The sequence below is a fragment of the Serinus canaria genome, chromosome 17, assembly GCF_022539315.1.
Source record: "Serinus canaria isolate serCan28SL12 chromosome 17, serCan2020, whole genome shotgun sequence".
NCBI lineage: Eukaryota > Metazoa > Chordata > Aves > Passeriformes > Fringillidae > Serinus > Serinus canaria.
The window spans coordinates 8,557,636-8,581,875 of record NC_066330.1 but is presented as its reverse complement, the minus strand read 5'-3'; the positions used below and the strand labels follow the sequence as shown (position 1 = coordinate 8,581,875).

Sequence of the window (24,240 nt, the reverse complement as noted above, 5' to 3'; positions counted from 1 at the left end):
AGAGGGTGCTGGCACTGCCCAGGCTCCCCAGGGAATGGGCACGGCCCCGAGGCTGCCAGAGCTCCAGGAGCCTTTGGACAGCGCTGCCAGGGATGCCAGGGTGGGGTTGGTGGGGGTCTGGGCAGGGCCAGGGGCTGGGTTGGGGGATCCTTGGGGTCCCTTCCAGCTCAGGAGATTCTGTGCTCTTGTGATCCTATGAAATAAAGGAAGACAATCACCTCTAACCCCGGGTCTGGAGTCCAGAGAGCTCTCCTTAGGGGGGCAGCAATTCTGGCTGGCAGTGCTTTAGCAGGAGCTCTCCTGGCAGCTGCATTTGGGCACTTTCAGAAGCACGGGCAGACCCTACATCTTCCTGCTGCTGGAGGTCCAGGAGCCCTTCCCCTCTGTGCCTGGAGCTGCCAGGCTGGCTGTGCTGGATGGCAACTTCAGGGTATTCCAGGTGCAAATCCACATTTGGCAACCTTAAATTCCTCATTTTTCTGCTTTTGTGAGGTCAGTGCACAGTTCCTGATCTTTATTAAATCTGGAGCTGTTTTAATGGCAGATCCAGCCCAGTGAGTTGCTGGCAGTCCCTCCATCCCTTTCCTGCCATCCCCAGCTCTGGGCTCCTGCTGTTTTCTCCCACCCTGGAGTCCAGCTGACACCAGAGCAGGCAGAATTTGGTGACCCTGCAGAAAATGCAGCAGTTCCTGGCCCGTGGGGCAGCTCGTGGGAGGTGGGAGCAGCAGGATGGGGTATCCCAGGGCTGTCCTGCTGCTGTGGGGCAGGACCACCCTGCAGTGTCCCCTGGAGGTGACAGATGACCATGTTAACATAATGCAGCTCCTTTCCCTTCTCTCTCACATTAAACCTGCTCTGTTTTCACTCTTTGCCTCTGTATTCCTCCTATGGAATCTCTTTCCCCTTTATCTCTCTTCACTAGTTCTTGCATTAATGCATAATGGGAGAGACAAGGCAAGAACCTGCTGATCCCAGCTGAGGTCTTGGCTTTAAAGTCTTAAAGAAAATAATATTGAGAACCCTCCAGATCAATGTTCTGCTGAAAAAGTTTTCCCAAACTAATCCAAGGAAGGAGCACAGTGTAATGTTTCTTTGAGGTTGAAAGGAGAAAGTGCTAATTTCATGCAGAAAAGATTGTATCTTGGACTAGCATAGGAATAGAAAATAAATTGGTATTAAATTACATTCGTCTGCCTCAAAATAATCTAATAAAGCATCTTCTGGATCAATAGCTGAATCATTATCCCAGGCACATAGCGAGCTTTGCCTCTTTTAATTTGAGATTCAAGAAAAGAGGTTTTTGCATTACCATAGTAAAAAGAATAATACTTTAAGTCTTCATAAGAAAAAGGCAGAAGTTGGAAAAAAAAAGATAAGAACCACACTCAGTGCCTTAAGCAAATGTCATTCTTCATTTGAAACTTGTAATTTATGGGTAGTGTGAAATAAATTTTTATATTTAATGACTGTCAATCTGTCAGCTTTACTGACAAAAAAAATCCAACAACGCAGAGTGAAAGGACTTTTTGTGCAGGAAGGGAGGAGAAGGGCAAGACAAGGCTTTCAACAACTTTGTTCTCCTAATTAAGGCTCACTAGGGAAAAAAATTAGGAAAAAGAAGGCACAGTTCTCCCCTGAAAATGCAGTTTCATCAAAAGAAAATGAGATGTACCAGTGTTGGCTGCAGTGTGCACAGTCCAAAGAAGGCTGACGTGGGGAGAAACTGCAACCACATGCAGATTGTGGTCAGAAAAGCTGGAATCACAGGGTGTGGATTCCAAATACTGCAACGGAGCTCAGTTTATCAAAGTATGGAGTAAATACAGAGAGAACATGGTCAGAATAGGCAAAAGCAGACTAAATGTGTGTGTCTGGTTATTTAAAGCAGTGATACTTCAAATAGGTGCTGGAGGATGACCTCAGAAATGACATGAAGGATGTGAAGAAGGGTTAGGTTATTCCTGAGGCTGGGTTAGGTGGGTGGGCACTTTCAGCCTGGGACAGTCCTCAAATTTCTATCTTGAAAAAGCAGATTTTTTCATTTCCCTGCAATCAGTCTCCCTGTAATATATTCATTAATGCAGCAGGTGGAACAGGGAGTGCAATGTAAGTCCAGGGCACCAAGCTGGGAAGAGATACAAACAGTACAGAGCACTGAATCACAATTCCAAATGATCTTGATAAGTGGGAGAAATGATCTGAAACCAATAGCCTGAGCCTCCCTGCAGGGAGGAGTAAGTGAGAAAGGTGAAATCAAATACATCAGCTTGGAGCAACCCACGAGCAGCTGCACAGCACTGCAGGACTTTGGGAAAATGGGCTGGGGGGACCCCCAGAGGCAGCAGATGTGGCAAAGGAGGGCAAGGCCAGGCTGGACAGGGCTTGGAGCAGCCTGGGCTGGTGGAAGGGTGGAATCAGATGGGATTTAAAGTCCTTCCAACCCAAACCATGCTGGCATTCCAGTGATCCCAGCACTCCTCTGAAATGAGCAAGAGTTTGCTGCTGGAGGTGCTGATGCCAAGATCGTTTGTGTCTTGCCAAACAAGAGGGGCTCAGGGGCTGTGTTGCAGCTCGTTATCCTCCCTGCTTTCAAGTTTTTGTCCCACAGGGATTTGCCTGGAGCAATTTCCTGCAGAGAGCTGGCAGTGCTCGTGGCTTCTCGTGTTCCCTGTCAGCATCTCTGTGTGGGTGAGGAGCAGACAAAGCCAAAACTTTTGATGTGGAGCGTTTGCAAAAGAACTCAAAGCTTCTCATGGCCCTGTCTTGGGTGGGGATTGGAGCTGGGCCTTGAGCTGGTGACAGATTGATGGGATTTTTCCCAGTACCTGGATGGTGTTGCTAGTTTCCAGTGGAACAGGATCCCATGAGTGGCTTTGGAGTTGCTCCTGTTGCCTGTGGAGCCACGTGATGGGATGAACTCACAGCTCTGGAGCAGGCAGGGCTGCAGAACCCATCCCTCCAGAAGAGCAGCCTTTGCTCCAGGAAGTGCACACAGACACTGCAAGAGCTGATTTTTCCTTTTCTTTCAACCTTCCACCTCTGGATTTGCTTTGTTCCAACTCTCCATGGATCCTGCAGCTTTTGGGCAGCTCTGATACCACAACTCTCAGGCTAAGGAATTTGGTTTTCATGGTGTCTCAGCATTGCCAGGCAAACAACTCCAGCATGAGCAGCACTCTGGAGGATCCATCTGACTGTGCCTGAGCCTCCTGCTTTTCTTCTGGAGCTGCTGGAGGGGGAAATTGCTCCACATCAGCACAGCCTGGTTTGGGGAGGGCTACAGCTCCTGCCTGTCATCCCTGCTCCTGAGTGCTTTCCATGGCCCTTTGGTGAACAGTGAGCATGAGATCTGTGTTTGCCTCTTCTGATGTCTCCAGCCCTGTCTTGAAACACTCACAGGAGCTGATGTGGTGCAACCTTGGGATTTGTAGTTCCTGAATCCTGCCTGGCTGATCCTAGAGGAGGAAGGGGAGAGCCTCCTGTCTGTGCCACTCTTCAGCTCTTCACATTCCTCAGGCTCCAACTCCAGCTCTGGACCCTCTCCCTGCTGAAGGTGAGGAGGAGAATCTTCCCCTGTGGCTGTGCCTTCAGGGTGGGAACACTTCTGAGGAACCACAGAGGGTTAAACCTTCATTTCTGAGCCAGCCCAGGGGCAGTCACATGCACCAGGGAGATTTTGCAAGTCCCTGCTGCAGCTCAGGGTGAGGAGGGGGAGGCAGGGGCACAGGCCTGGGTAATCCCTGCTCCCAGGAGGCACAGGGGACACAGGGACCTCACCCAGCACAGGCTGGCACCTTCCTGCTTGGGGGTGGCACAGTGTGGCACCTGTGCAGTGCAGAGTGGGACAGTGGCACGTAAAGGACAGGCAGCAGGAGGAGGAGGCTGAGCTGCATTCCCAGCACCAGGTAAGGCTCTGCTGGCTTGAGAGAAATGAGGCAGAAGGACCTGCTGGAGGTTTCTCTGCTGTTAAGTGAGGGCTTGGAGGTGTCCAAAAAAGAAGGAAGTGAATTGACCAGAAGGATGTTGGCATTGCAAAAAGTAAAAGAAAAAATGTAGAGAACACAGAACCTGGGAGTGCAGGAGAGGAGAGGCTGCTCCTCGAGGTGCCCCAGGAGGGATCAGAGGGAGGTTTGGGGGGACTAAATCCACACATGGGCAGTTCTGCAGGGAAAGAAAACACAGCCAAACTGTGCTGCACTGAGAGGTAAAAACAAAGCTGCTTTGGCTGAGGAGCTCCCAGCATTTGGGGAAGGCTGTTTCCCTCCGGGGGATGGCTGGGCTGCTGCACCTTCACTGTCACCTTCTGGGGACTGTCCTCCAGAGGCCCCAAATTCTCATCATCTGAGCCAGAGAGCCTGGATTCCTCTCCAAATGGATGTGCCAGCAGGAGCCACAGGATGGTTGGTTCTAATCAGGCTTTTCTTTAGTTTCTAATTAGTTTTTTCTTTAGTTTCTTCTGTTTTTTTACTCTTTGCTTCTGTCTTCTCAGGGCTTTTCCATCTTGATTTTACACTCCCTTCTGTTGGATGGCAAAAGAAGGAAAGGAGTGAGAAAACCCTCTGAATGCAGCTTTTGGTGCTGGGATGTGCCCTGTGACACGTGGTGCCCACGATCCTCATGGCAGAGCTGTGCCCAGGGAGCCTCTCCTCACCTGTGCAGGTGAAGAGCAGGTGCTGTGCCCATCCTGTGTGCACACATATCCACTGCTTGGATCCTTTAAGTTTTCAGGGATCCTTTAAGTTCAGATCCTTTAGGATCCTTTAAGTTTCAGCTTTTTAAAGGAGTTTTCAGCCCTTTGGGGCTTTTTTCCCCTTGTGTTTCCATGTTTTCCCCTGTGTTTCCATGTTTTTTTTCCATGTTGTTTCTCTTGCCTCCATTTCCTTTCTGACATTCTTCAACCAGAGACTGTCCTGACCTTGTGCAAGGGCGTAAATACAGCCACAACCATCAGAAAAAGAACCAGAAAAAAAGTCAGAAAGAAAACAATCTCCTTTGGAAGGACAGTGGGTGAGATCTGTGAGGGATTCCTCCAACTAGGGGACAGCAACAGGCTCCTGGTTTGAGCAGAGGTTAAAAAGGAAGTGGTGGTTTTGGAGAGCTGCATAGGAAGGTAATTGAAAAGTAAACTCCAGAGTCTTCCAAGCATTTAACAGCCACCCACAGCTGCTGGCAGGAGGTTAGAGAGCTGTGTCAGCAAGGAAAAAACACCTGGAAAACCTTGGGCACTGTGCCTGCTGGGAGAACTTCCCTGAGGAGAGAGAGGGGGAAAGGAAAGTAGAGGAGAGGAGGAGGAAAGCAGAGGTGAAGGACAAGGAAAAGAGAGGAGAGAGAAAAGGAAAAGAGAGGAGAGCAGAGGAGAGGGACAAGGAAAAGAGAGGAGAGAGAAAAGGAAAAGAGAGGAGATGGGAGAGGAAAGCAGAGGAGAGGGGAAGGGAAAGCAGAGACCCTCAAAGGCTTCACTGCTGCTGGGTGGGAGCTCCCACTTGACTCTGCCTTCAGCTGATGCATTTTTCTGCCTCATCTGCACTTCTCCCATCCTGTGGTGAGGATCTGTGCCCGTGTCACTGAGCAGGAGTGTCACTTCCAGGGAGGGGCATTTCCACCAGCTCCAGGTCCTTCTGGAGGTGATGGCAAAGAGACTTGGCAAGGAGAAACCCTGACTGTTCCTTGCTAATTGATTGCAAAGTGTGAATGCTGATGGATGTCAGGATAATTTAAGGAATATTTAAGGATAACTTTTTCACCTCTCAACAAAAACCAAACATAAAAAGTGAGTCTGTATGTACTGAGCTCACACTGGCCAACACCAGGTGCTGACATCCCCCAGGAGCAGAGTCTCTGTTGTTATCCTTTATTTGCTGTCTCTGCAAGATTTGGGATGCTGTTTTTCTCTTTTCAGGGCTTGAAAATGCCTCGTGGCTCAGGGGAAGCAGGATGGCCAGGAAGGCAGCAGTGGGAGTGAGGCTTTCACAATCTGCTCCCCACTCAGCTGCTGTGGGGCTGCTTGCTGCTTCCCAGCAGGGAGAGACAGAAATGCTGAATTAGAGAGAGAAATGCTGAATTTCTGACCAGAAAACACAGAATCCTTCAAGGAGACACACCTTCAGCATGGCCCAGAAAAGCCAGACTGGTGGAACTGAGAAGAATGGGTCCTCCCTCCTGTACAGCAAGAGTGATTTCGAGGAAGGAGCCCTGCAGTGGGTGCCAGGTAAGGGAGCAGCTCATTGCTAAAGGGAGAGGCAGATCTGAGCTCAGTGTTCTTAAAATAACCACTGACAGATTTTACCAAAGATGCTCTTTAACAGCATCTCACTTGTGAAGGTACCAAAACACTGTGGATGTTTCAGCAGTTTGGGAAGGGGATGGAGATGCTTTGGGGTTTTTGTTTTTAATGCCTGATATGCAGGAATGAATGAATCAACCTATAGAAAAGCAGCCCTGCAAGGCCTCTCCTCTCGGCCTTTGAGGCTGAGAAACCTTTGGGAAACTTGACCTTGGGATTGTGCCCCTGTGCCCTGTGCCCAGGTGAGAGGCCACCTGCAGAGCTGCCCCAGGCCTGGCCCAGCCCAGGGAGGAGCTGGAGCTGCTGCAGAGATCCAGAGGAGGCACCAGGGGGATCAGAGGGATGGAGCAGCTCTGCTGGGAGGAGAGGCTGGCACAGCTGGGATTGCTCACCTGGAGAGGAGAAGCTTTGGGGGGACCTCAGTGTGGCCTTGCAGGGCCTGGAGGGGCTGGCAGGAAAGATGGAGAGAGAGTGTCCAGGGGCCTGGAGTGCCAGGACAAGGGGGAATGGCTTCAAACTGAAAGTGAGTGGGTTTAGATTGGATTAGGAAGGACTTTTCCCCTGTGAGGGTGGGCAGGCCCTGGCACAGGGTGCCCAGAGCAGCTGGGGCTGTCCCTGGATCCCTGGCAGTGCCCAGGGCCAGGCTGGACAGGGCTTGGAGCCCTCTGGCAGAGCCATGGATGGCTGGTCACTCACACCCCCCACACCCTCCAGCCCAGCCCCATTTTTGCTCTAAATGTCCCCAGGAGCAGCCCAGGGACAGCTGGTTAACCCTGGAGCTGCAAAGGGGAAGGAAATTAGGGTGAAACCTTTCAGTGAAGCAGGATCTCAGCTGAACCAGCCACTTCCTTAGGCCCAAACTCTTCCTCTGTCTGTAGCACAGCTTGTGTAAGTTCTAGGTGGGTGCCAGATGGGCTGCTTGGAGATCACAGCTCTCCTGTGCTGCTCCTCAGATCTAGGACAGGCTGTCCTCACACTCTTTAGGCTCTTGAGTCTCTGGGATGTATCTGTGATCCTGCCCTGAGCTGACACTGGAAGAGCCTTGAGCAGAGCCACACTGCTGGAGGGTCTGGGGGTGCTCCATGGCAGCCCTGCCACATTCCCAAGCAATGGCATTGTTGGAAAGTGCTTGAATTCATTGCTCAAGTTGGTTTTTATGGTGGTGAGGGTCTCCAAGAGGGCAGCGAGCCTCAGCACCACCGAGCAGCCTGAGCCCATTGTCCTTCCATGTGGTGGTGAAACAGCAGGCCAAAGGCCTACAGGCCAAATCCTGACTTGACCAACAGAAGCCATGAGAAAGCCAAAACTGGTTTTTGAGAAAGCCAAAACTGGTTTTTCTACAGCTCCGGGGGCTTCCAGATTGCCATGACCACAGTGAGGGCACCACAGGCTGCCCAGCCAGGCACAGGGGCTCTTGTGCCCAGGGAGGGAGCGGGACATAAATCCAGGTTCTGACACATTCCTGGTGGGTTCTCTTGGCAATTCCAGCTCACAAAACAACTTGTTTTCCCTGAGAAAGAGCTCTAAGACTGTGGAAAACAGTTGTTTGAGTCAGGTTTGGTTTGCAGGCCTTTGGCCTGCTGTTTCACCTCCACACTTCCAATCAGGGGTTGCTGAGGCAGGACATGGTAGTGCTGCACATCAGAGCATCTGTTATCTCCTCTTATCTCTGGCTGCTCCCTCCTGGGATGTTTTTTGGGGTTTCCTCCCTTTCTGCAGTCTGTTTCCTTCCAGGGGGTCTCAGGCTGCTTGCAGAGCTCCTTAGCAATGGCCAAGGAGGGGGTTCTGGATCAGTTTAAGTCACCCCAGGGTGGTTTCTGTTCTCAGGCTCCCCTTTGCCAGGTGCTGCCTGGCTGTGGGATAAACCCCCCAGTGCTGTGCTCACGGCCCTTTTGGGCTCTTGCAGAACCCCCCCAAGGCCGGGTGCTGCTGGTGCTCAGCATGGACAACACCTGCCCCAGCTCCTCCTTTGACATGGAACTTTGTGCTGACAAACTGCAGTCCCTTGGCGTCCAGGTGAGCTCCCCTGGGAGTTAATTCCAGCTGGATTTGCATAATTTGCATTTACACCCACGGCCCAGATGGCTTTGGGGTTTTTTTGTTTGAGAGTTGCTTGTTTCAGCCCAACTTCAGTCTGTTCCCTGTGGGCTGGAAGTCACCTGGGATGAACTTGGCTTAAACCTCTGTGGAGAAACTCTTTGAAGGTAGTTGGGAGTGAATTTTGCTTAAAATTCACTCTGACAGGGCAGAGCATCCCTGGGACATCTGCTTTGTCTTGTCCTTCATCACAAAACGCCATTTTCTTCCCTTGTGACTGTCCCTGCCCTTCCCAGGAAGGTTTTATTCACTGCAACTGAGGCAGGAACACAATTTTGGGTCTGTGGCAGCTCTGTGGGTGGGACTGGAGGTGCTCACTGTGGGAGGCAGCTCTGGGACACACATTAGGGTTGCAGTGCCCCATGAGGAGTGGTAGTGAAATGTGAGAAATGAATTTGTACAAACAAATTCAGGGTCCTACAGCAGTGAAAAACAACTTGTTTTCTCTAAGAAAGAGATTTAGGACTGTGGAAAACAACCTGCTTTCCCTGAGAAAGAGCTTTAGGGCTGTGATAAACATTAGCCACCTGTATAAACTCTTTTTACACTGCTTGTTAGAAAAATTAAAACTATCTCTCACAAACAACTTTTCCTCCACGTACGCACTGAGGGTTTGAGTGACCAATCAATACAGAATAACAATTTGTTACTGACCAACTGGGGGTAGACAGGGGATGTTCTTAAAAAACCCTATAAAAGGGGATGTGAGAAATAAACTGGAATATCTGGGATGGATCCTTTTTTTTTTTTTTTTTTCCCACTATAAAATGTGTCCTTCATTGTTGGGAAAGATGTAAGTTTGACAAGAAAGTTTCACAGCTATGTGTGCTTGGCAGAAAGATCTCTGAATGTAGAACCTGAGAGCAGAATAGAGATGGAAGCAAGTTTTGATATAGAGCAATAACAGATGTCTAAATTAAGAATTGCTGAGCCAGTCTTAGTGGTCAACTAAAAAAGTAAAGTAGAAGTCAAGCTGGAAAGAGATTTTATGACTAGAGCAAAGGATATGTTGACCACAAACAAAAATGTGTTTTTACCAAGCAGAAATAGGTCTTCGGAAAAGGAGAAGATACAAACAAACATGCTGATGTGGCAAGTAGAAAATTGTCATTTCAGTGGCCCCCAGCTGGGTAATAATTAGCATTGACACCATGACTCACAGAATGCTGATCAGTCACTTTGTTAAATATATCATTATTAAGAAACCCATTGCTTTTATAGACAGTTATGATACACCTGGACTCAACTGGTCCTCCAATCCAAACACCATCACCAGTGGCCAATTAAGAAACCACCCCTGGGTAAACAAATCTCCATAACACATTCCACATGTGCACAACAAGGGCAGCAAGCGAAGAATTGTTTCTCATTCTTTTCTCTGATCATCACAGCCTTCCCCAGAAAGGCCTGGGAAAGTTGTGCCTGCTCTCTGTGGCCAGAGAGCTGCTGCCACAGAAAAAAGGTTTAAGAATTTTCCACTGTAAGAAAAGAGAAAACCAACTTTAAGCTTAAACTGTACCATCCTAACTCATGTGGTTGGACAGCAATGACTGTAATATGGTAATGATAGCTATGATAGGCTGTAGGTAATAGTAAAGGTGTTGTGAATGATGCTGATTGGTTGCTATGTATTAATATGCTCAGCAAAGAAAAATATATAATGCATTGTGATCATAACTAAAGGGGCTTCAGGCTTGCCTACAGCTGTAGCTGGCAGCTTTAGGTGTGGCTCTGTCACCCATGACCCATGGCTGCTGTAAAAGACAATAAACAAACAGCATTTTGTATACAATGAAGAACATTTTATATACAAGAAACAGCATTTTGATGAGCCACCTGATGTCCCCCATCTCTTATCTCAGGCTCTCCCACGACATCCTTCTTTATTGAGCCACAGCACCAACGAGCTTTGCCCAGCTGGCTCTGCTGGGACTGGAGCCCGCACTGGAGGCTGGCTGTGGTTCTGTGTTTGCTCCCGGGCAGGTGCCGATGGATCTGTGGAGAAGGCTGATCCAGGAGGGTGTGCTGAGCCCCCAAGTGAGGCGGTACCTGTTCTACAGCTCCAGGGGCTTCCAGATTGCCATGGCCATGGTGAGGGCACTGCAGGCTGCCCAGCCTGGCACCGCGTTCTTGTGCCCAGGGAGGGAGCGGGGCTGGGCTGGGCAGCAAATCCTGGTTCTAACACGTTCCTGGTGGGTTCTCTTGGCAATTCCAGCTTACAGAATTGCTGCAGGTGGAGGGCAGGGCTCTCTCTCCACGCTGTTGCTGGCAGTCCCCCCAAAGTAGGCTGTCCCAGGGTGACCAGCACATGCTGAGGTGACAGCACCTATGGGCTTCTTGTAGAAATTGATTTTAAAGATCTCAAGGCATTCTGGTCCTGATGTTAATTTAGACCAATGAATCAGTCAACTTTTGGTCTTGTCTTCTTCTGGTGAAAGAAACTCCTCCAGAGACCCAACCATGAGCATCTGCTGTGAGGTTGGTGCTTTGCAGTGTGCTGAGGGTGTGATCAAACCCAAATCTTTTAATTACTCTTTTTTTTTTTTTTTTTTGATAGCCATTATACAAATCTCCTTTCACTGATACTGTAGGAATTGGTGCTCAGTGTTTTGAGGGATTTGGTGTCTGTTTAGTGCACCTGAGTTTTGTCATTATGAGATGATGCTGTGCCCTACATGTCACACCTGCTCTTAGGCAATCTCCTGCCCAAATCCGTGCTCTGTGAGGTGAAGGAATCCAGTTTTCCCTGACTTTAACACACCCTTTTAGCCCTGTGTCAGTGCCCCCTGGTTGAGCATTACTGTAATTGAGTAGTCTCTGCACCACCTTGAAATAAGAACTTTCTAAATCCAGAGACTCTGAGAATTATTATCAATATGCCTCAGTGAGTGCATTCCTCATCTAAATGGAAGAACTCAGTTGAAATCCTTCCTAGGGATGAATCATCATTAATAATTCACTCTTTGTCTTTGGTGAGCGGTGATTTTTTAAAATAAACTAGGGCTCACTCAGTGTTTCCAATCCTTTCTTACCTCTATTTATTATTGGAAAGAAGTTTTGTCCTTTCTCACCCTGAGAAAAATCTCATGGGACCTAATTTATAGGGGAGAAAGAACTGTTATTTCCTTCTTCCTGTGACTCTTCTCACTTTCATGGGTTTGTGACTCTCACCAGCCTCTCTGTTTTCCCCCAGGTTTTCTACATCTCTTTCTGGACAAACCTTTACTCCACCCTCCAGCTGTGTTCCCTGGGCCACTCCTGGGGGGCCGGCGTGCTGGTGACACTGGTGGCCCTGGCTCTCACTGTCCTGGTGATCCTGGTCATTGATGGGCACCAGAGGAAGGTGAGAGGAGGCTCTGGTGTGGGAATGTGGAGAGAGGGGAGCAGGATTCCTCCTGCTGGGCCATTCCCTAGCTGCAGGCAAAGAATACAATGATTTGGGCAGGAGGGAGTAATTTTACAGCACTCAGGGAAGGCAAGGGATGTTCTGCAGCCAAGGGAGGGGATGGAATGCTTGAAAGGGAAGTGTTGGAGCTGCTCAGGCTGGCTCAGACCTCCTGCTGCTGGAGATCAGAGAATTCCAAGCTGGTTTGGGTTAAAAGGGACCTTAAAGCTCATCCCATTCCAAACTCTGCCATGGCAGGGACACCTCCCACTGTCCCAGGCTGCTCCAGCCCTGTCCAGCCTGGCCTTGGGCACTGCCAGGGATTCAGGGGCAGCCACAGCTGCTCTGGGCACCCTGTGCCAGGGCCTGCCCACCCTCCCAGGAGAAAATTCCTAATTCCCAATCTCCCATCCATCCCTGCCCTCTGGCAGTGGGAGCCATTCCCTGTGTCCTGTCCCTCCATCCTTTATTCCCAGTCCCTCTCCAGCTCTCTTGAAGTTTCTTTGAGCACTGAGAGGCCACAGCAGGGTCACCCTGCAGACCAACCCTTGCAGAGTTTGGATTGTGCTCCCACAGCAGCTCTGGCTCCTGCCCTGATCCTGATGATCCCTCCTTGCATTCTATTCTGCCCCTGGCATCACTGGCACCATTTCTTTGGCTGAAGAATAATATTGGAAAATCTTGATTCAAAATCCAGAGGGGGTTTGGGGCAAATGATTCTTCCAAGAGGAAACCAGGCAAATGTGGGGGTTCACAGTGGTTCAGGAAAGGAGTTGCTGAGGGGTGGAAGGGAGAACATGACACTGGAAATCAATCCCACTGGTTTTCTTTCACAGCTGCAGTATTTGGGATTATCCAGCTGCAGTTTGTAGACTTTTGCTGTGGATTGTGTTATTTTTCCTTGCATTCTTTAACAGCTAAATGTGAACACAGATGTGAGGCTGGCAGCTGTCAATGAAATCTTTATCAAACACAGCATAATCCTGGGGATTACAGATGTCCTGGACGGGCCACACAACATCCTACAAGTATCCTTGGTGGCAATTGCTCAGATCCCTCCTCGATAAATGTCTCCTGCTGGAGGCATCTATCAATTATATCAATTACCTGTATCAATTTATCACAACATCAATTATTATTGATGCTGTGATCCTCTAGGGTGGCATTGCTAGGATCTGCTTTGTCTCTTACAGGATGGTATGAGGAATTGGGATGTTTTTATTTCTCCTGTAAGAGAGGATTGGAAAAAAGGAGTCTAAAGGATTGAAGTGGGATTCATTAGGGCAGACAATCATTGCCACAAATGTGTTATAATTATGTGCCACTGATGGTTCTGCCTATAAGCAGAGGGATAGCAAAGTTCCTATGGCACAAAAGAACCCCAAAAAAACAAGAGGGAGAAAACCAAACAGCCCCCCAAACACTCTAACATGAGAAAAACAAAATCCCCATCCTTGGGCTCATTTGCTGCTTTTCAGAGATGATTTTTTTGCACTAGACAGGGATTAAGGGGAATGAAGAGAGTTTTAAGGCTCCATGAAGGTGTTAAAGGAAGGTGAGAGAGACACAGAGAGAGGCTTAAAATACAAATGGAGAGAGAAGCCAGGGTGAAGCAGGGAAGGGAACAGGGAACACTGCAGGAGGGCAAAGTCATTCAGGAGGAGAAGGAAACCCTGAAAACCTGAATTCCACATTTGCAAACCTGAATTCCACATTTGCAAACCTGAATTCCACATTTGTAAACCTGAATTCCACATTTGTTCAGGCCAGCATAGTCCATTAGAGGACTAATCCAGGGAGCCTTCACCTTGACCTACCTGTCCCAAAACTGCCTGAGAGCAGCAAATAACCCAGAGATTTACAACGGCTCTGTCTGCTCCAATGTCAGATCCATTTTAACCCTCTGGATTTTGCATTTTCCTGCATTCCTGTGCTGCTGGCAGATGCACAAGGACAGAGCTCTGATTGCCTCAGCTGGCAGGACTCACATCCCCAACACACTGCTCTTGGAAAACTCTTCTCAACAGTGTCCTCAGAGCAGCCTTGAGAATGGGCAATTTTGTAAAAAATCAGTGGTGTGAATCCCTAGAAACAAAGGTGAGACAGCAGGAAGGGGTTTAGGGCAGCTGAGGGTGTGGGGTCACTGAGATGAGCAATGGGAAATGACCCTGGGTCACCCCAGGCTGCAGGAGGTGAGGGAGGAGGACTGGCTGCTCTTTGCTTCCCCATTAGCTTGGAGTTTTGTCTTAGCCTAGATCCTCCTGGCTTCAAACCAGCCACTGGTTTTAAACCTGCCTTCAAACCAGCCCTGGGCTGTGGGGTTTGGTCCTGGCTGCCCTGAGCACCCCGAGGCCATCACCTGCCTCTGCTCTGCTCCCTGGGAGCCCATCCCAGCACCCACAGGGATGGGAGGGCAGGCATGGAGAGATTCCTTCCTTAACCAGCCCCTCCCAGCTGTGGTTTGTGCACTTCAGCCCCGAGCACTGCCTCCAGGCCCTGGCAGCCCACATCACTCACCTGCAGGGGACACAGGTAAGGGACACTGGGGACAGCCTAGAGACAGCCTGGTGACACGGGCAGGTCCTGCCCCAAGCCCTGGATTTGCTGGGGTGGAGGTGAGCAAGGACAGATAACTGGCCCAGGTCCCCTTGTGGCCAGCAGTGCTGGCACACTGTCCCCACAGGGGGTGACACCAAGTGACTGCTGGCCTGCAGGTGGCCCTGGGGACCTGCCCACTCTGTCCCTGCCTCCTCGGGCTGGGTTTTGCCTGGGATGGAGGTGGGCAAGGACAAATGAGTGTTTGAGTGCCCTGCTGTGCACTGGGAGTTGGGCAGACTGGGAGGTGAATAAAGTGCACCTGTCCCTGCCCAGTTCAGCAGGAATTTTTCCAGACCCCGTGGAATGTGCGTGTCTGGATAATTAACTGTGCAGCTTTAATGATGGAAAGTCACCAGGAATAAAAGGCAGATTTTGGAAGCATGTGGCACACCTTGGAACAGCTGCCACCTTGAGCTGTCCTCCTGGAAAAAGTGGGATAGCCTGGAGGAGCAGGAATTGCTGCACTGAGTAATTATATAAAAACTTTGCCCTCTTGGCCTTCAGAAAATGTTTTGCTCTCTGTGGGTGTGTAAATATCCACTGAACTGCTTCTGTGGGCTGAGAGAGGAGAGCCCTCTGAAATCTCCAGGCTGCTCATCTCCCTGAAAGCTGCAGCCCAGGGAAGGACAGCAGCTCCTGGATTCACACAGGGGATGAGAGAACTCTGTTTTTAAAGACAGGATGCTCTATGCCAGGCTGTGTCTGTGGTGCTGGGAGCAGCCACTGGCAGCTGAGGGCAGCCAGGCCATGCCAGGGACACCCAGCTCCAAGTGCTGGGCATGGCTCCTGGCATGGGAAATCCCAGCAGTGAAAAATGTGCAAAAAAGAGAAAATTGTACCTTTCAAACTTTGTCCTCAAGACACCACTGCTGCCTGGGATGGGAAATCCCAGGAATAAAAACCAATAAGGGGTAAATAGTGCCCTGCAAAGGCTCTCCTCAGAACACCACTGCTGCCTGGGGTGGGAAATCCTAGGATTTAAATCCATGCAGGGATAAATGGTGCCCTGTAAAGGCTCTCCTCAGGACACCACTGCTGCCTGCCTCTGGAGAGCCTCAAAATCTCCTTCTCTTCCAGGCAGGCTTGAGGAAGAGGCTGAACAAGCTCTGGGTGGTGATGGATGTGGCAGTTCAGCCCGAGCTGGGGGTGGAGGAGGAGGCTCCATGTGAAGAATCCCCTCTTTTATCCAGAGAGGTGACCCTGAATAAAGATCCTGTGACCTGCAGTGAGCTCCTGCACCTCATCCCCGAGGGCCCACCCCAGGTGAGGAGAAATACCCCCCTGACAGTGGCACCAAATCACCCCAAGGCATCTCAGCTCCAAAATTCATCCCAGCCATGGGGGACACCACCTTTTTTCTCCAGCAGAAGCACCTGGAAATCCACACAGACCTTCTCCAGGCCTGGTGCTGCCAGGAGGAGGAGGAAACCCTTAAAACCTGAATTCCACATTTGTAAACCTGAATTCAAAGCTGTCTGAGCAGCTGGGGATAATCCTTGAGAAATTCATGGGTTGGGCTTTTCCTTGCTGGTCCCAAGGGTCCTGTTTGGAAGAAAACCTCTTCCCAGGGACCTGATGCCCTTGCCCAGGCTGAGCTGAGCCATGGATCAGCCCAGCCTTTGTCTCCTCCATGGAAAGTGCCTTCAAAGACTTGTGCCACGCTGAGCAACAAATGTGCCCCGATTCCTGCTCAGCACAGAGCTACCAAAGGGATGATTTTGATTTATTTTGCACTTTTCCTGTCACTGTCAGTAAGTGAATTCAGTGCAGGTGACATCCCTGCAGGTTGAGGCTCTCTGGCTGTCTACAAGCAAGAACAAGCCCGAGGAGGCAGGGACAGAGTGGGCAGGTCCCCAGGGCCACCTGCAGGCCAGCAGTCACTTGGTGTCACCCCCTGTGGGGACAGTGTGCCAGCACTGCTGGCCACAAGGGGACCTGGGCCAGTTATCTGTCCTTGCTCACCTCCACCCCAGCAAATCCAGGGCTTGGGGCAGGACCTGCCCGTGTCACCAGGCTGTCTCCAGGCTGTCCCCAGTGTCCCTTACCTGTGTCCCCTGCAGGTGAGTGATGTGGGCTGCCAGGGCCTGGAGGCAGTGCTCGGGGCTGAAGTGCACAAACCACAGCTGGGAGGGGCTGGTTAAGGAAGGAATCTTTCCATGCCTGCCCTCCCATCCCTGTGGGTGCTGGGATGGGCTCCCAGGGAGCAGAGCTGAGGCAGGTGATGGCCTCGGGGTGCTCAGGGCAGCCAGGACCAAACCCCACAGCCCAGGGTTGGTTTGAAGGCAGGTTTAAAACCAGTGATTGGTTTGAAGCCAGGTTTAAAATGAGTGTCTGGTTTTAAGGAAGGTTTAAAACTAGTGGCTGGTTTGAAGGCAGGAGGAGGAGGAGGAAACCCTGAATTGCACATTTGTAAACATGAATTCCACAATTTTGAACCTGAATTCCGCATTTTAAACCAATGGCTGGTTTAAAACCAGGAGGGTCTGGGCTAGGACAAAACCCCAAGCTAATGGGGAAGCAAAACGCAGGCAGTTCTCCTCCTTCACCCCCTGCAGCCTGGGGTGACCCAGGGCCATTTCCCATTGTTCTCTCAGTGACCCCACACCAAATAAACTGTGGAGCACGGTGACACAGCTGCTCTGAGCAGGCCCTGCCCTGACAGCTCTCTTGCTCCCTGCAGGCCATGGCCCAGCAGCTCCTGGTGATCTTCAGCGCGTGCTACGTGCGGCTCCTGGTGACGGGCCGGCTCCCTCGGGCCAGCCCAGGGGGACACCTCGGTCACAGCAGCGTCCCCTGCCTCTGCCAGTTCATCCAGAGCACCCTGCTCTGCTGCTGAGTCAGGAATGCCACACGTCACCCTGTTCTTCTAAGCCTTCTGCTGTTTACATTTTTGTAAAGGAGTTTCTCACGCATTGTCACCATGATATTTTCTGAAAAATCCCTTCACCAGGATTTTTCTCCATAGAAGCTGAGAAGTCCCAGAAAAGAAATGTAAACAATAATTATCTGATTGCTTGGAATGTGGTCTGGAGGTTGCTTACCAGCCTTTGCATCTTTGATTGGTCCCATGTGGATTGTTTTTAATTAATGACCAATCCCAGTCCAGCTGTGTCAGACACTCTGGTCAGTCATTGGTTTCTATTATTCATTCTTTTGAAGCCTTCTGATGTCTCCTTTCTCTTTCTTTAATATAGTTTTAGTATATAATTTCTTTTAATATAATATTATAAAATAATACATCAGCCTTCTGAGAACTTGGAGTCAAATTCTCATCTCTCACCTCGTCCTGGGGACCCTCACAACACCACAACAATGCACTTTTATGTAAATAATGATTGTTTTTTGCATTCTTTTCTAGAAAAGGAGAAAATTGATAGACTGTTAGTTTAACCAATGTCATTAGAGAAGCAACAATTTCATCCTCCAATCCAGGCTCACTTTTGAAATTCCACATCTATCAAAGTCAAGAAATAAACTTTCTTCTTTTCACCTTAGAAGTTTCAGTGTGTGTGGCATTTATTTTGTGTCCTGTTACAACAGACACAGACTCCAGGGCAGAAGGCTGAGAGGCCAGAAGCCCTGACTTTATTGGAATCCCTTCTTCTATACCCTGGTCTGATACAGGGGGACCTGATTGGTCATTTAATCAACACATTTCCCAGGATTGGCTAATTAAGAATATGCCCTTTGGTAAAACATCTTGGAGGAAAACAACTTGTTGAAAATACCACCTGCAGGTATTTTACCATTCTTTCTGTCTGCCTCCCTAAAACTTCCCAGGCCAATTCATGGGAAAGCTTATCTGGCTTTCTCTCTCTCTGACCAGAATGTTGTCTCCACAGTGCTCCACACCCACCACAGCTGGGCCAGGTGACCAGAGGGGGCTGGAAAACCCCAAAACAGAGCTGTCCCCACACTCCAGTGTGGAGGAGCTGTGGGGCAGAGAAGGGAGCTGCAATTTCTTGTCCTGGATGAATGAGTGGAAATAGGACTCTAATAAAAGGTGCAGGAAAGCTGCTCACCTTGGAGAGCTCCTGCTCTCCAGCTTGGTGAGGAGGAGCTGCCCCAGGGGTCAGAAACAACCCAGGGACAGCCTGGGACTCGTTTGTGTCCAAACCCTCCTGCCAACAACCATCACCCCCTCACACAGCCCCTTACCAGCAAAGGCCAGAGCTTTGCTGGGGGTGGCAGCAGGAGGCTGAGCCCTGGACACCAGGATTTGGCACCTCCCATGGTGCAGGATGACTCTGCTCCTTCTCCTGTTGTTTCTGTCACCAGGAATGGTGACATGAGATCCATCTCCTCCTGCCTGAGGCCCCAGCACCATTCCCCCAGCAGCCAGTCCCTAACACATGATCCTCTTATCAGTGAACCCCCACAAAGGATCCCCTTATCAGTGAGGTCTCCACATGATCCCCTTATCATTGACCTCCAATAAAGGATCCCCTTATCAGTGATCCTCCACAAAGGATCTCCTTATCAGTGACCCCCCCAGCAAAGGATCCCCTTATCAGTGACCCCCCCAAACAGAGATAATCCCCTTTATCAGTGCCCCCCCCATGTGATCCCCTTATCAGTGCCCCCACATGTGGTCTCCTTATCCCCCCGTGCTGCCAGTGCAGGGTCCCAAGCACTGCAGTGACACCAAACTCATTCCAGAAGAAAAACCCACCACACTCCCAAGCAGCTGATTTCTTCCACCTTTACTGCTGGTCCAGCTGTCACAGGAGGGGTCAGGCAGGATCCCCCCCACAGCTGTGGGGTTTGGGGCTCTGCTGTCATTGCTCTGTGACAGGGCAGGGTTGGGGGCACCTCCCTGCAGCCTCTGCTCTAGGGGTGCTGCACATCCCCTGGGGGCTCACTGGCTATGGGGAAAGGGATTCCCACTCACCCAAGCTCCAAAACTCTTATTCCATCCCAGAAACTGATTTTGAAATTGTCTGAATTTCTACCAACACCACTGGAACATAATTTGGTTTCACAGTATAAAAACCCATTTCCCTGCTAGCATGCAATGGCTCCTGCTCTTCCCCTGGTGTTCCATGGCCACACGTGCCAGGAGCATCTGATACACACTGGGGATCTTCTGATACACACTGGGGATCTTCTGATACACACTGGGGATCTTCTCATACACCTTGGGGATCTTCTGATACACACTGGGGATCTTCTTTTTTTTCCTCTGCCAACTAGAAAATTCTGGTCATGAGACACTGATCAGGACATTTTCTATCAATGTGCTTCTGTGCTGAGAGCAGATCCAGCAGGGATTTGCTGATATTTTCCAGTCCCTGGGATACAGGACTTGAGCAAAAAATCAGTGGGAAGGAATCTGGTGGCCTTCATGAGAGGAGCAGGAGGGATTTATTGTCAGGACCTGCACTGGATGGGTTTGAAGTTGCTGGGGAGTGAGGCTGGTGCTTCAGGGGGTGCTGGTAGCTCTGGTTTTACATCTGCAAATGACAAGGAGGGAGAAAAGAGAAGGATTTGGGATTAGCCAAGGGGAAAGGTTCTGGAAGGGACAGTAAGGTCCTCTGAAAACCTCAGCTATCCTGATTGCAATTCAACACCCAGCAATTAACTGCAGAAAGGAGCTGAACAGCTTTGCTAAAAGGAGAAGTTAGATTCCTCTCCCTGATACATCCAAGTGATGTATCATTGATCTTCCCTGATCTTCGTGGAGCCTCTGCAAATTCCTGGCTCCCACTGCAGGATGGCAGCTGCTCCTTCCTTCTGCTTCTCCTTCACACACCCTTAATCAAGGCATCAGTGAAGGGACACATCCCCTTTCCCTTCCCTGATCAGGAGCCAGCTGTTACTTTAGGGGACAGGTGAAATTCTGGACATGTTTTAGGATCCCCTGTGCAAACAATTCCCCCTTCCTCCCCTCCCACACAGCTCACAGGGCAGTGGGAAGGGAATGGCTCAGCCCTGCACCTTCCCTGGAGTCTCCAGGGACAGCTCCAAGCTCCTGGCTGAGGCAGGAGGTGACAGGCACAGCCTGACCCTGTGGCAGCTGCCTGGGAATGTGCTCAGGAGTGACTCAGCCAAACCAGCGCAACCAGTACGGGTGGGGCACATCCCTGCCGTGCTGAGATTGCTCTGCCTGCTGCTCAAAGCTGAGTTCACTCTCACAGGGAGCTTTGGCACCTGAGCAGTGCAGTCAGGTGATGCTGGAGAACTTTCCATGCCCTGGCAGGGAGAGGAGCCAGGATGGTCCTTGCTGTACCACCGTGCCAAACTGGTGCCAAACTGGGGCTGTGCTTTATCTGCAAAGCCACTGTGGGTCAGATGTGGGCTTTAAATGGGCCAGGGAGGGAAGAGTGGGAGGCAAGGGCAGGGATCTCTCATTGCCAGCTCAGTGTATAGTGTTGTGTTTTGGTGTTTGGCAGGGTTCTGGGTTACAAACAGTGTCCCAGGGACATAGAGCTCTAGGGGAGCAGGTGACATCTTTTTGTGCCCCTAATCCCACCTCACAGCATGTCTGTCCCCTTTTCCAAAGGCTGCTGGTTTGCTCCTCTGCCAGGGGCAGGGATGACATTTAACAACAAAACCAGCCAGGAGAAATGAAGCAGGGGAGAACAGAAACTTTTGCAGCTTGGTCCTGGGAGCACAGACAGGGAGTGTGGAGGTGCCCCCACCCCTAGCTGAGCCCAGGTAAGCCCTGCCCTCCCTGTCTCAGCAGGTTTGGGATGAGGTGTGGGGATGTCCCTGTCCCCAAAGAGCCCACACTTACCCTGGTGGTGGCTTTGGGACACGTGAATGTCCCTGAGCCCACACTTACCCTGGGGCTGGTTTTGGGGACACATGGATGTCCCTGTCCCCTGAGCCCACACTTACCCCGGTGCTGGCTTTGGGGACACATGGATGTCCCTGTCCCCTGAGCCCACACTTACCCCGGTGCTGGCTTTGGGGACACATGGATGTCCCTGTCCCCTGAGCCCACACTTACCCCGGTGCTGGCTTTGGGGACACATGGATGTCCCTGTCCCCTGAGCCCACACTTACCCCGGTGCTGGCTTTGGGGACACATGGATGTCCCTGTCCCCTGAGCCCACACTTACCCCGGTGCTGGCTTTGGGGCGCTGCCTGCGCCGGGCAGGGCGGTGGCTCCCGGGACTCCCGGCTGCACAGGCTCCTCATCTTCCTGGCCGCATAGCGGCAGGCTGGGGGGACAGGGGACACAGGACACCTTTGTGGCACTGGGAATCAGCAGCCCCCCCAAAGCAGCCTCCCCAGCCAGCCCAGGACTCCAGCGCAGAGGGGGGAGCCACTGAATTTCCCGGGATAGGGAGGCACTGGATCTCCCAGGATAGGGAGGCACTGAATTTCCCGGGATAGGGAGGCACTGGATCTCCCAGGATAGGGAGGCACTGAATTTCCCGGGATAGGGAGGCACTGGATTTCCCAGGATAGGGAGGCACTGGATTTCCCAGGATAGGGAGGCACTGGATTTCCCGGGATAAACGGGACTTGTTTCTGTGCCTGCCTTCCTGGCTGTGTTCCAAACCCCTCCAGCACCAGCCTGTCTCCCCCCACCAGCCCAGGCCGTGAAATACGCAGAGTATTTCCCTTCTAAGCTCTCTCCCCAAACCAGAGGTTCCCTTACCGTTGATTATCACTCAAACCATTTTCCCGTGGCTCAGCAAATCTGTCCTTTGCAGCTGTGCCTCTCTCAGCTCTCGCAGGCTGCTCTGCAGCGTTGACTCAACAGCTCGGCTTCCTCCTTCACCCCTCCCTCCCTGCCTGCCTCCCTCCCCCGGGGATGCTGCTCCCGGAACGCCCGGTCCGGCACACGCGGGGAGGGCTCAGCCTGGCACTGCCCGGCAATTCACAGAATTCAGAAATTGCACAGAATTCGCAGAATTACAGAATCGCTGGGCTGGAAGAGACCTTAAAGACCATCGAGTCCAACCTAGCCCCAACACCTCACTAAACCCGGGCACATCCAGTTGTTAAAAATAAGTTAGAAACTGTTGTAAAATAGTAGATGGATCATTAAGTTCGGGGGTGCTGGTAGTTCTGGTTTTATATGATCAAATGACAAGCATGGAGAAAAGAGAGGGATTTGGGATTAACCAAGGGGAAAGGTTCTGGAAGGGACAGTACTGTTACTGTCCCTGTACTGTTAGTTTGGTTGTTATATTGTAAAAGGGTTTAAAGGGTAGCTATAAGAAATCCGGTACTCCGTGTACCATAACACACCTCAGTAAAATGCTGCACCACCCCCCTGTGAAACGAGCCAGCCTGGATAGAACTGTAATGGGCCAATCAAGCGCCTTAAACCTTCATGCAAATGAAGGATCCAAAAATAAACCAATTCAAAGGGACAAAAAACAGGATTAAAAGGGGCTTCTGACCCAGTGAACCGGTGCTGCTCCCTCTGGGCCATCGGGGCCATCGCTGCTGAGCAGCCCCAGCGCCGGCACAGATCCATCCTCGGGGGGAATGACCCTGCTCAGCCCCTGGGCCCCCTGCTTTAGGCATTTCTTTTCTTATAATAAATGCTGAAATCACTTTAGTACCGGGAGTCTGGTTCCGTTTTTAACACAGTCTTGTTTGGAGCACATCCAGGGATGGTGACTCCACCACCTCCCCAGGCAGCCATTCCAGAACTTTATCATTCTTTCTGTGAAAAACTTTTTCCTATAATATCCAACCTGAATTTCCCTTGGTGCAGCTGGAGACTGTGTGCTCTGGTTCTGTCAGTGCTGCTGGAGAAAGAGTGCGCCCCCTGCCCCTCCCGGGAAGGAGAAAGCACTCAGTGCTGGCTCAGGGCAGCTGCTCCCAGGTTTGGGTGAGGGAAAATGAAAGGTGTCCTGGCCTTGTCTGGAGGGGTTGCTGGTGTTGCTTTGTGGCCATTGGAGGAGCTGGGTTTGGGATGTGGGAGGTGAACCTTGTGCTGTGATCCCAAACTGAGCTGGAGAGGGTCCCTGCAGTGGGCACTGAGCTTGTGTGGGGCAGGGGAGAGGAAAGGAACCTTCCTTCTCCTCTGGTGCTGCTTTCAACACTGCAGGGACAGTTTCAGGATTGCAGGATGGTTTGTGTAGGCAGGGACCTTAAAGATCATCCAGTTTCAACCCCTCTTCCACTGTCCTTCTGTCCCCATGTCAGACCTTCAAACCCTCTGATACCCATTGTATGAGGGTGGTAGGGGTGACAATCCCTAACAGACAAAATGTAGGCAGAGGATTGTCCTTGGTTTTTCCAGGGTCTTCACCCCATTCTACATCCAGAGCACTGATTTAGTCCTGACTAAAGCCAGCTACTGAAGAAATGCAGCTTTTGTGTATCCTTTGCCAGACCTTGCTGCTCTTTGTGCTTCTCTGTGCTCCTTAATCCCAGTCAGGTGAATTCTGAAAGCTCCTGCTTTGCCCTCTGACCAGGGCAATGTGCTTTCCTTCCTATCTCTGCACCAAGCCCACACTGATCTGGGCTGGTTGGACTTTGCTTTCCATGGCCTTGCACATTGTGGTTTGTGTCAGGCTGCTCTGGCCCATGGTTTCTGTGGAGCAGCACCCAGAGCTCCAGGATTTTGGCTAAAGCAGGGCACTTCTCCCAGTGCTGATGTGAAACCAGAATTTTACTGACAAAGAGACTCCCCAGCCTCTTGATTCTACTCCAGATGTGCAAAAATCTCTAAAATATGAATTGTCCCATTAATCCATATGCTGCAAACAGCCTGTCATCCATCCCAATTCCTCCTGCCCCTGTGTGAGGCTGGCTGGAGATGGGGCTGGAGTGCAGGAATGGAATGTTCCCAGTCAGGGTGACCCCACAGGCTCCCTGGGCTCTGCTCAGAGCTGGGCACTGCCCAGGGCAGCAGCTCTGCCTCCTGTGCAGGGGAATTGCTGGGCTCAGGCCCTGCCCATGGCTC

The 24,240-nt window shown here is 50.9% G+C and overlaps 1 protein-coding gene and 1 long non-coding RNA gene across 8 annotated transcripts; one reads left to right on the top strand and one right to left on the bottom strand.

Moving 5' to 3' along the window:
* The first annotated feature begins 155 nt into the window (after nt 1–155).
* TMEM268 (transmembrane protein 268) lies at nt 156–19,530 on the top strand. 7 transcript variants are annotated; one of them, XM_050981131.1, is made up of 10 exons: nt 157–3,553; nt 4,490–4,659; nt 5,900–6,208; nt 8,190–8,299; nt 10,364–10,471; nt 11,574–11,723; nt 12,683–12,793; nt 14,220–14,297; nt 15,441–15,626; nt 17,044–19,530. In XM_050981131.1, exons 3-10 carry the CDS (start codon nt 6,109–6,111, stop codon nt 17,197–17,199), a joined length of 999 nt encoding a protein of 332 aa, XP_050837088.1. In that variant the 5' UTR covers nt 157–3,553; nt 4,490–4,659; nt 5,900–6,108; the 3' UTR covers nt 17,200–19,530. The 7 variants fall into 7 exon arrangements, with proteins under 7 accessions (XP_050837092.1, XP_050837088.1, XP_050837089.1 ...); XM_050981132.1 differs by having other exon boundaries at nt 4,490–4,670; XM_050981130.1 differs by lacking the exon at nt 4,490–4,659.
* LOC103819056 (uncharacterized) lies at nt 19,052–22,132 on the bottom strand. The gene is made up of 3 exons (XR_007778992.1): nt 21,973–22,132; nt 21,428–21,529; nt 19,052–19,816 (listed from the first exon to the last, which is right to left on the bottom strand). It is a non-coding gene; the product is annotated as an uncharacterized LOC103819056 (long non-coding RNA).
* Between the last annotated feature and the right edge of the window lie 2,108 nt (nt 22,133–24,240).

Coding starts and splice junctions, on each gene's coding strand:
- TMEM268 (XM_050981130.1), top strand. CDS start 6,109: ATGGCCCAGAAAAGCCAGACTGGTGGAACTGAGAAGAATGGGTCCTCC. Junction 8,300..10,363: donor TGCAGTCCCTTGGCGTCCAG/GTGAGCTCCCCT, acceptor GCTCCCGGGCAG/GTGCCGATGGATCTGTGGAG. Junction 10,472..11,573: donor TCCAGATTGCCATGGCCATG/GTGAGGGCACTG, acceptor GTTTTCCCCCAG/GTTTTCTACATCTCTTTCTG.